At 40.3% G+C, this 11,954-nt stretch overlaps 1 protein-coding gene across 2 annotated transcripts in view; it reads right to left on the minus strand.

Annotated features, from left to right (window-relative positions):
* cemip (cell migration inducing hyaluronidase 1) overlaps nt 1-11,954 on the minus strand; it is a 174,073-nt gene continuing 162,119 nt past the window's right edge. For both annotated transcript variants that reach the window (XM_030048402.1, XM_030048403.1), the window contains exons 24-29: nt 9,720-9,905; nt 7,878-8,082; nt 7,646-7,732; nt 7,180-7,337; nt 5,111-5,211; nt 1-1,953 (exon numbers count right to left, since the gene is read on the minus strand). In XM_030048402.1, the coding sequence (XP_029904262.1) occupies nt 1,826-1,953; nt 5,111-5,211; nt 7,180-7,337; nt 7,646-7,732; nt 7,878-8,082; nt 9,720-9,905 (865 nt within the window). In that variant the 3' untranslated portion in view covers nt 1-1,825. The remainder of the gene's footprint in view (nt 1,954-5,110; nt 5,212-7,179; nt 7,338-7,645; nt 7,733-7,877; nt 8,083-9,719; nt 9,906-11,954) is intronic.

Below are 11,954 nucleotides of genomic sequence, written 5' to 3' on the forward strand. Positions count from 1 at the left end.
ATGCTCATTTATTCATTCATCATCATTTATTTCTGTACAAAAATCTTCAAAGAGATTCAAAGGGGTCATGGGGTTTCATCACTTTACAAGCCCAAGCCACATATACAACACATCCATTTGGTGTACGGTTAAACAACTCATCAACTATACCAAGAGTCATATGCTCGTGTGCAGTGAGTGTCCGGCTTAATTCTTTTGAAATGAAGCTATATGGATTCTTACATACAGTATACAGGACAGGAATACATTACAACTCAAAAGATGTCCCTTCTAGATTTTGATCAGTTGTGTCTGTACAATAAATAAGTATAAAATATATCTCTGTTATCAATCTGTGGATTCTTAAAAACACATTAAACTTACAAAACACTAAACTGCTACAACCTCCGAAAAAAGACCAGCTATTTCGGCAAAGGGAACGCAACCTTTTTCTTGCCAGATTTGAACGAATTCTTCTCCTCAATTTTGACCTGGGGTAAATTGCACCTTTAAAAATTCCCTGATTTTCACATTTTCAGCGGATAATTTAACCATTGCCAAGTTATCTTTTGTTTTTTTTAAGGGCTTCTCGCTGGTACACTCCAAAACACAGACAGATGGACCACAAACACTGATATGAAACAAATGAGAATATGAAAAACATCACAATATCAAGTGAGCTAAAGCGCTCGGAGCTCTACGGGAATGAAACGGAGCACGTTAACAACCACCGGGCGGGGTGCAAGGAAACGAGGAATGTTCTCTTTTTGTGTTTTTTTTCCTCTTCTTCTCTTTTTCTCTCTTTGAACGACGAGTTTAGTCAAACGAAGCAGTACGGTCGAAACCACTCAAACGTCCACGTTTTGTCACGTAACACAGACACCTGCATGGGAGGGATGCTTGGCGGTGCAGATATGCGCGCGTTGGATTGACTGGCCCACACTTTCGTAGTCTTTCTTCCCATCTTCTCCTACAGAGGCTTTGCAGTTGCATCGCAATCTTTTTATCAGTCACAGCTGGCGCCATCATGGAGGTCCAGTGGAGAGTAAGCTAAAGTATACAACAACCAGGCCACAAAAAGAGATACCTAGAAAACATTGTTGTGGTGTGGCTAGATAAAAAAAAAAAAAAAAAAAAAATCATGTTAATTACAACTAAGAGTAAATAATCTGATTAGGTAGCTTTGTTTCTAAGTGTAACATGGTGAACTAACCGCCTTTAGCCTCCAAAATACAAGGTGTGGCTTGACAAGAGTTAAGAGTTAAGACAAGTGAACCAAACTAAACATTTGGTTTGGGCTAACTGACCAAAGCAGCTGATGTTAATGTTACCATCAGCTGCCAGCCAAAGCAGCTGATGCTAATGTTAATATCGTGCAGCTACTAGTGACTACAGACATGTATCCAAAGTTATGGTTAGCTGACCGGATATGGTTAGCCAGCAAAAAAGCATAGAAATCACAGAAATCAACCATGTCTGCTGGACTGTGTTGAGGGGGCAACGCCGGACACACAGACACAAGCAGCGGTTGCCCCAGAGCTGAGGACCTCCAGTATGGCCACCAGGGGAGGTGTTGTCCACCTGAGAGCCCGACACTCAGTTCATGTTGGGCGGTGCCGGCTCTGGGTCGAGGTCTTCCCCTCGTCAACACACCCATCACATCAGTCTTTCTCACCATCTAAAAAAAATCCACTTGATCCTGGACCAATGGCTTGGAGCAACTGACTCTGCAGTGCTGGCAGTGTGTGTGTGTGTGTGTGTGAGTGTGTGTGTGTGTGTTTGTCGGGGGGTACGTGTGCCAGTACAGTACATGGGGGCTAGAGTCTCTTGGCTGTCCTCCTGGCCTTCATAGCTTCATCTTGTGGACCACGGGGATGGGCAGGACCTGATGGATCTTGGCTCTGTCGTCGTCCACCTCCAGACGGACCCAGTCGGGGTGGAAGGAGCCCTTGAAGCCCACAAACGCCAGCTTATCTGTGGACGGGCAGGGGGAGAGGCATGGTCTCGGTGATCCTGATTCACCAGATGAAGGATCATAACGCCAGATTCTTCACAGCAAAAACTCAAAATCTTACCAAGATTATTTGTCTTATTTCAAGTCAAAAATGTCTTATTCCTAGTCAAAATATCTCATTACACTTAAAATAAGACATGATCACCTCAGAAGTAAATTGTTTTTAGACAATTGTCTCTTGTTTCAAGTGAAAATTTGCTTGTTTCATTGGCAAAATTTGTTTCTTGTTTCTAGCTCATTTTCACTTATTTCAAGTGAATTTTCACTTTTTCCACTGGCAAATTTTGCCAATGAAACAAACAAATTTTCACTTGAAACAAGTGAATTTTCACCTGAAACAAGTGAAAATTGTCTAAAAACAAGTTACTTCTGAGGTGATCATGTCTTATTTTAAGTGTAATGAGATATTTTGACTAGAAATAAGACATTTTTGACTTGAAATAAGACAAATAATCTTGGTAAGATTTTGCGTTTTTGCAGTGTTTTCAGAATGGAAAGTCAGCTGAGCACACGTACAGTACCCAATGATTAGATTACCCAGCAATGATGTCTCCATAAGAAGTATAATACATTTTTTAACAAACAATATACTAATAATAATAATGTTAAATAGTGCAATTATTACATTCTCTTTATCCTTGTTACACCATTAGTCAATGTTTTTACTGCATCTTTATGGAGCATAATTACATACCTAATGATGTCATATTGTCTAGATAATATCTACAGATAATCTATTGATTCCACATCATCCACGGATTTCTCTACATTTATTACATTAAAAGGCTTTACTATATTTTTAATTCATTTAGGATGACAGGTTTTACCTGATCCTGGGATTCAAAACAGACAACTGTCCAATCACAGTCTTGCTTGTTTAACCTTGTTCTAACACAATTACAGTAGATTACAGAGGCAGAAATCAGCAGTGGAAATGCAGACCTGTCTGCTATTTGTCCTCCTACCAGTGGACTGAGTGCCATAGTTTCTCACCCCACCCAGGAATACCATTCACACAAATAGACCATACATTTGTTTGGCCACTCAGTCAGAAAAATGTAACAACCCCCCCCCTCCCGCCTGAATGTCTTCTGCCGGTCTGGGATGTATGTGTGGAATGTGGGTTCCTCATCTGAGTGGACTGCTCGGATTTTTGGAAAACAGTTAGAGAGAGTAGGGCGAGAGGAAGGACCCTGCTGCTAAGGCATGTAGCCAACTGACTCTCTACACACAACATACGTTTCTTTGGAAGGGGCCAGATGCTGTGGAATGTTTTCCCATTCTACGAAAACTGCTGAGTCACTACAGCATATGAGGCAAAACAGGGAAAATTGCAGCACTGCCTAGGCCTTACTTTTAAGGGCTGATGTCTGCAGGTGCTGTTTGCAGAAGTCAAGAAGTCAGTTGAAGAAAAACCTTTTAACAGGTTTTTCACCACAAGAAAAAAACAAAAGTCCAAGGCAAGTTGGTAATTCAGTTTGCTTCATTATTTTTGACTGGGCCATTTTTGATGGATGCATGATTGTAATAAGCCAGTCTGGGTGCCGCATCACCTTTATGTGTTGGAATTTATTCTCGCTTACTGACATGACTGACAGGAGGAGCATTGATTTTGAATATTTGGCCTGTTTACTACAGTTTTCCCACATTTTATATTGCCATAAAACATTTTGCAGATCATGTGGGGGTACTAAAGGTTTCACAACATCTAAATCCCTCCATTTTTAAATACCTCAGTCTGCAGCTAACAAAGCTGTCATAAACAATGGAACTGATTATTCTCTGTGCAAAGCAAATGTTTCCCAGTTTCAAGTCATCAAAACACAACAGAGCTGCTGCTTTTAGGAAAACTCATGTGGATGACTTTATCACAGTGATGGAATACTGGTGTGAAGAAAGATTGAAGTCTCTGAATAGTCCAGTCATTTTATGAAAAAACCTAGGACAAATTGCAAGAGAAAAAACTATATATATAGTAACCTTTTAATTCACTGTTATATAGTAACCTTTTAATTCAAGGTTACTATATATACATATATATATATATATATATATATATATATATATATATATGTATAGTAACCTTTTAATTCACTGTTTAAATATCTGTTCTGGCATTTATTCCTTATATTCCTTATTAGCGCATATCAAATCAGATAATGTGTGATATGCATGTGTAAACAGAATAATTCAAAGAACTTGTAATTGACTTTTTTTCTTGTCTTTGTGTGTGTAATCAACTTGTGAATTTTTATAGTGATATCTGAAAGTAAAATTTTGAACCCCTTTCCCCTGTGTGTTAAAAACAGTGTTTTTTGGTAATATGTGGTCATAAATAGGTGATTTTCAAAACTTTCCACCAATGGGATTTCTTGGGACTTTTTTCCCCTCACTCAGGACAAACTGAGGACACAAAATCAGCTGAGTTTGCTTCTCTTGCAATTTGTCCTAGGTTGACCCCAATTTTGGCCTAAAATTACTGGACTAGAAAGTTCATTTTCATATCATAGTGGAATGAATGGAAACCAGTAGCTGGATAAAGGATAGAAAAAATAATACAGGAGTTCTAAAATACGACTGCTTGCTTTGGGAAAAGATAAGCAGAAAGATGACATTTATACATTTTGTAAATATTATGCTAAACGTGCAGAGTCACTGGTATGGTCCTGTAACCTAATATGCCTTTGACCTTAGGTCTGAATAAAAGACTTTTAGTTTAATGTCAGAGGGCCTTGAACATTCTTTTGAGTGACTTCCATTATATTTTACAAGTTAGAGAATTTCTCCTCAGCAGCACATGAATCCGTTTCTACATCATCAGCATGAATCAGCATTATTGGACGCTGAGCTAAGTGTGGCTGCACAGCCAACATGTCTATGGAGGCTCTATTGATAAGTCATTCGCAATAGTGGTGAGATGATGAGTAAATCCGAGTCATTCACACAGTGCTTGGAGTGGTTTTCTAGCTGTGGCGTCGGTCCCAGAGTGCAACCAGTGGAGCGATGTCGCCATCTATAGCATGTTGTTGAAAATACTGTCAGGCATGTTTTGTCCCATGCATTGCTTTCATCCTGAAAAGCTCCACTCATCCTGAGCTAATATATGCATTTAGTTACCTTTCAGTTTGATATTTTTGCCTGCTCCAAGTCTCTCCATGACGTTAGTCCAGGGTCCTCGGGTCACCAGGCGCCCCTTAGAAGTCATGATGACAATGGAGCTGAGAAGAGACAGAGGCCGTATGGTGGTTATTTGTATCCTTGTATTCTTAAGCACTCAAAGTTAAGTGATTAAATGAGATCATATTAATGTACATATTCATCTAATATCAGTAGTGTGAATCGTTTGAGTTGAAGCACACTGAGGTCTGAGTATTTTTGTACCAAAGCACCTGATGCTGTCATGAATGCTTCTGGCTCAGAGTGACAAAACCCTCTGTGGATGGAACTCAGTTTCTTTGGAGGACAGAGCATCATCAAAAGAAATCAAAAGGGATCTGTGTATTATAGTCTATTTCCAAGATATGCAAAAACGCTCCACAGAACTGGAATTTGCCACAGCATGGCAGTGAATGGAAATTGGTATCCTGGTGGGATGCACAATCAGCCCTCTAGCAATGACTGTGGTGATGGAGGTAATTACTACAACATCAAAGTGGGTGGGTAACGGCAGCAAGGAGGAATTTGCCTCCCATCCATTTCAGCATACATAAATGATTTGAGAACTATGAGTACAACAGCACCCTTTACAAAAAAGGATGTCACACTGAATGATCATCTAAAATAGAACTGCACAAATGTGAAAACCAGTCAAATAATTTGTCATCCCTATTGTTTGGGAGAATATTCTAGAGTGATGAATAGCCAAGTCGAGCAAAGTCAGAGAGGCCTGTCAGAGGCTTCAAAAGAAGAAGAGTCTAACAGAGGCTTACTGACAAAGTGTGCACTCTAGGGTTTCAACAGAATGTGATAAGATGTTTCAAGTAGATAAAGGGAATAATGCTGGCAGTCAAGCTCATGTTGTAAGGACAATGGCCTAGCTTGATGCCCCATGGCCACTGATTGTATATGAAATGACTAACAAAGACAGTAAGTGCAGTGAGAATGATTAGCTTGCATGAGTAATGACAAGAAGTAGTCCCTCCGAGTTTTGCAGTGTACGACTGCATGAATGCGTGTCTTTCAGTCACTTCTATTAAGCCTAGCCAAGCCATTCAAAGCATAAAAGTGAGGCTGAAGTTGACGCTAAGAGCATCTGAAGACTCAACTGTGAGGATTATAATGCCTCCTCTTGCTACCGAGGGGAAACAGAGCCTTAAAGCAGCAGTTCAGCAATCCAAATAGACACTTACAGATAAGGGTTTTGTAGGGTAAGAGCAGCAGCGTTGGTGTTTTATATAATCTGTCTAGAGACTGGCAGAATTCAGTTTCTAAAGGTCAGGTTGTGCTTTGGTCTCAGAACTTCAGCTGTCCTCATATCTTGGTTTGAGTGACATTTGGTCCTCTTTCTAGCATCTTTTTGTCTCCCATTTGCGTATATTATAGATGGATGGCAGCCAATGAACTCTTTCCACCTGCCACCGAGTCACACAAGCTTTTAAACACAAGAAAGCTAATGCTGATCCAGCATCATTCATGTGACATTTAAATATGTCACTTTAATAATTGTTTTCTTGTGTTTTTTTTTTCTTTATTATAATTTATTCCTTATTATTATTATTGTTGTTGTTGTTGTTGTTGTTGTTGATGTTGTTGTTATTTGCTAATTTTCAGGTATTTTGGGCTCATTTTTCTGCTACATATTTGCAAATTTTCTGGTCTTTTCTTTGCTAATGTTTAGATAATTTTTTGCTAATTTGTTACTTGACTTTTATCCCCATAGTTTTGAAAGAAAGTGAAATTGCTCAGGGTTCAAAGGTTACAGTTTGAATTGGTTACAATTTGAATTTTTTTGTCATCAGTAATTAATTGAACTGCCCCTATTTCTGAGAAAATAAACTTGCCAAACACTAAATCGTCATGTTCTTTTTACTAGAAGTTTCTTCTTTGTTTTTGTAGCTTCAGGAGGCCTTTTTATGCAGGCTCTTCATCGCCACAGAACTATAGGACATTTCAGCGAATGGAATCATAAAAAAAAAGCAAAGTTGTTTTGCATATGGTCATATTGAAGGACCAGTTGGCTTTCTTACCCCTCTTTCAGTCCACTGATGTAGTTTTCTATCTGTGCAGGGATGCCCTGTAATATGGAGTTCCTGAAGCCTTTGCTTTCCACCACCTTCCCATCATGCCCATCGATTACTGTCAGCTGCACCCCGTCCTCTGGCTGGTACAGCTTCTTGCCGTTCACCTGCCACAACACAGAGACAGCTAGTCAGACTGCTGCTGTAAAGCATGCCTACAGAGCAGACGCTACTTACAGCAATGTGGGAAAACTGAACAGAAAAAATCTATTTCAGCAATTTTTGGGCAGTTATCCAAAACTAACAGTTCTATGTCTATGCTGATCAGCAAAGGTAATGGATTGGATGAGTAGCTGTGTAGCTGGTCCATGCCAGTTTCAACAGACTCAGCAGTGAGAAAGGTGGTAGTAGTAGCTCCCTAATGCGGTTTGTTAGAAGATACCCAGGGTCTTCATCTCAGTGAGATAAAAGTCACCTCAGTGTAGGCAAAGTCCTCTTTGATGTGGAAGAAGCGAGTGTTGTAGGACTCCAGTTTGACCTCCAGGAAGTGTTCAGGTGTGTGCTGAGACAGAGAGAGAGACAGAGAGAGACAGTCTAAGCAGTGTGTTGTACTATCCACTTAACATAAGAGGAAGCTAGCAAGCAGCACACAACAAAGTGGGGTATTAAAGGTGGGGTATTAAACATAATCCAACGCCTTTTCTCACCAGCCTGGCATTGGGCAGCTTCCTGGGCATGGGTACATCCACGACGGGCATCTCAGAGTGTTTAGGATAGGCCCGGGCCATACAGTCGCTGGGCGGACTGCCCTTAGGAATGACCGCTGTGATCTTGACTCTCTCACAGCCTTTGACGGAGCAGAAGGCGTACTGCTCCCGCTCGTTGTGGGCTGTGACCTTCAGGAACAGAAGGCTGCAACACGAGGACAGCGGCCGGTTAGATGCCATCCGCTCAAGCTCATCTCTGCTCTACCTTTGACTTGTGCTGAGCCATTCAGAAACAACAGGTGTCAGAGACTAGCGTTTAATCATCAAGACCTTTTTAAACCAAACTAATGAATTTCTAGACTGATTTTGGACATGTAACATAACACTTTATTCATCCCCATAGGGGAAATTCAGGGAAGTAGGGGTGCCCTCTTGTCCGGGCGGGGAATGGAACCCTTGGTCCCCAGTGCAGAGGTCAGTTTAAGGGAGTGATATGGTGCATTATTAACTAGATAATTGTATAAACTCTTATTATAGCAGTCTTTAGGTTAGACAGCAAGGTACTGCTGTAAAAACCTTTTTGTAAAAAACAACTTTTTCTAGATAGATAGATGGATAGATAGATAGATACTTTATTCATCCTGAAGGAAATTCACAGTTTTCAACAGTATCCACAGATTACAAGATTAAATAAATAAAAATAAAGAATAAAAGATGACACTCAAGATCTAAAGATCTAAGTACCCAATGTGCAAAAAACAATGTGCAAAAAAACAAAAAAAACAGTGTGCATCGATGTATACAATGTGCATAGATGTGGGCAATGTGCAAATTTACAGGCCTAACAGATGATAAATAGCAGCAAGCAATATATACACTATAAACAGAGAAGTATTCGGTATTAAGTATCAGGTGTTAATATTATCAATTCATGAATGTTAATTTTAATGTTAAATTTAATTGAAGACATTTTAGGACTTTTCAAGGATCTGCCTTTATCTCTGCTAAGACAATAAAAGCTTCTGCAAGACTACCAACGAATTCAGTTTCCAAGGACAAAAGGGATCTCACTGCCCACTCACCTTTTGGTCCATTTGCCAAATCTCATTAACCCTCATATCCTCATTATCTCTCTCTCTCTTTACTTTTTTTCTCATCCACACTCTCTTCTGCAAGCCCTCTTTCAACTTCTCTCTTTTGCTCTTTTCATTGTCTCCAAAGAATATAATACCCTTGGAGGACTCCAAGTCTAAGCTATATGATTAGTTAAGATGGACGTTTTCCACGGTGTTCCCTTACTTTCTCTTAACCGGTGTCCTCAAGCTCAAGATTTATACATGTAAAAGGCCAGTACTGTCCAATGGTAAGGTAAGGAGCATAAATGACTTCTTTATCATAAAGCAAACATAAATGCACATAATTTGTACTTTCATAGAAGCCTTGATGTGCTCTTCTATATCATAAAGATGGATGGCCTAAAAAAGCAAAAAGCTTCTATTCTACACATACAAGCTGAGACTGAGTGGGTTCACCCTTCACTGCACCCCTGACTCATTCTTATAAATGGGGAACACTTGAAGTGGTGATCAGGCATTATATAGTCATAATAATCACAGTGTTACTCCATGTAATTGGAAGATCATAAAATAAAGTAAAAAATACCTCAAAAATGTAAGGTTTTGAATACATTAATAAGGAGCAACTTCATGACATGCATGACATAAACTAAAGGTAATTTCCTGATGTTTGTCTTATGTTTTTTTATGCTTTAATTGAAGTTCGTGTGTACTCCTGCTGGGGTTCTGCTCTGCTTGTGATGCCTCGCCCGGCTCTGTATCTCACCCTGTATCTTCTTCCCAGTAATAGTAGCCTCTAGCCAGGTTGGAGTGGTTGACCTTCTCTCTTTGCATCGTCCTCATGAATACGCCGGTTTTGCGGGTCTGTTTGGCCAGGCGGTTGTGGATGTCAGAAATGATGATGAAGGAGGTGCCTTGTGGGTAGCAGATGCCCACATTGATCCAGTCATTTCTGGAAAACAGCACGCAGATCAATTTACAATTCTATGTATCATCTCTCCTCTTTTCAAAACCATAAAACACAGTCATGGAGAGCAGCGGGGCAGTTTTTCTCAACCGTTGTTTGAGACATAATAATTTCATGTTACTGGCCAAGAAAGCAGCACCAGACAAAACAGCTGTAGCAAATTTACAACAATCCACATAAAACAAAGAAATTGTTGAAATGTAAGATGTGGGCCAATTGTAGAAATGGTCCAAATATTCAAAACTATTTAAAATTCACCAGCTATTTAAATCATTGTCAATTTAAACTAATAAAGGAGAGACCAGCACTTTTCCTAACAAATATCAACAAGTCATATGTCAGCTCTGCCTGCAGAGAGGCTGTTGTGCAGCTTGACTTGCTGTGCAGCTCTCTGAACCATAGATGGAGCCATTGGCGCGTGCAGCACCCATGGGAACTTTCTGTTTTGGCATTGTGCAGCTATTGAGGGCTTGCCCGTCCATCAAAAAGGGCGGACTGAGGACGTAGAAAATAGATGACATGCTTGAAATGACAACCAACCTTATGCTATTCAGCTGGATGACAGCCACACTGTAAACTGCATCTGAAGGGAGGGGCGGCTGGGAGGAATGACAAACAGCCACCGCAATGTGTGGCTTTCCCCATTTCTGTGGTGAATCCTTTGTAAACACTTAGCTGGATAGAGCAGGAGGGATGGCCTCCATCAGTGTGACTCACTAGTGATAAATGATGCAAGTGACCTCAATAGCTGCCCTGCCATTTGATTTGCCATTTGCAGAAAGCCTGCAAGGAGGGAAATGTGTTTAAAACAAAATTCAGTGAAAATTGACTTTCTCACCTTGTCGGCTAATGTCCCGTGTCCTAATGGACACCTATTTAAAGTAACAATCCATAACATTGTTATACAAAAAAATGTCTCTCTTGCAACTTTCTATTCCCAACTGCTATAAGACTAAAGTGATTCAACATATATCTGGTGCCATGAAAGCTGTCATATTCGCTGTTCTCAGAGTGTCTGGCAGTTATTTCCTGTGAAAAATCAACTGGGTAGAAATAGCCACCATGGCTGAAGGAACAAAGAACAAAGTACCACCTGCAGAAACTCAAACAGAAAATCTAAATTGCCCGACACACTGATTGACAGCTGATGTCTGGGAAGTGCAGTGGAGAAACACCATGGTGATGAATGCTTAGCACCAATGGTGGAAACAAAATCAGACAAATAAGGGTCTTGCAGATGATGTGCATTAAAAAGAATCAGCCTTCTTATATAATACATTTTTGAACTCCCATGTCTAAGTACTGAGTCACTTTTGCTGTTGTTAGGGTTCCTTTTTTCACTCTGAATGACCTCTCCCCACTTCACGTCCCACCCAAACATTCTGTTTCAACCAGAAATGTGAAATTTCTGCGGCAAGATGCTCTCGGGATGCCATTCCATGTGCCCTTTAACAATTTTCAGAGCAATGATAAGCATGCCGTGAACCACAGTGAGCATGTTTACTTTTACTGGAATGGATTTTTTGCATGTCGCTTGTTTAAGCGCACACTGCCCAATTTAACAGCAAACCAGGGCTTGTAAACAAAAGTCACATGGTCTCGCAAGTCGTTCCTTTCTTAGAGTTTGGTAACTTATCATCCTGTCAGATTAGAGGTTTTAGTGGTAAGGGAAGTCAAAACAAATTAAATTCCAATCCATATAACGTTAGCTAAGCATGATGGACTTGTCTGTGCTATTTGCCGTAATTTCTCTAGTGTTTACACCAGTTGAAATAGCAGAGCAGACTGCAGTTTGTCCTCACTGCGTTTTGTGATTCTAGGCTTTCCAAGCACAAGGAAGTTTTGGCTGTCAGATGTCAGTGTTCACCTCCCTGGATCCATAAATCCTCGTGATTGTGGTTGTTTTCAGCAGTTGGTTTGGATTGTGTTCTCACTCCAAACAAATTGGAGTGCAGCTTACTTGGAAAGGGACCGAGACTATTTTCAGGCGTCGTGGTGCTTGTTGTTTGGTGGCATCTGAGGACAAGCGAGCTC

Source organism: Myripristis murdjan, chromosome 3 (genome assembly GCF_902150065.1).
Source record: "Myripristis murdjan chromosome 3, fMyrMur1.1, whole genome shotgun sequence".
Lineage (NCBI taxonomy): Eukaryota > Metazoa > Chordata > Actinopteri > Holocentriformes > Holocentridae > Myripristis > Myripristis murdjan.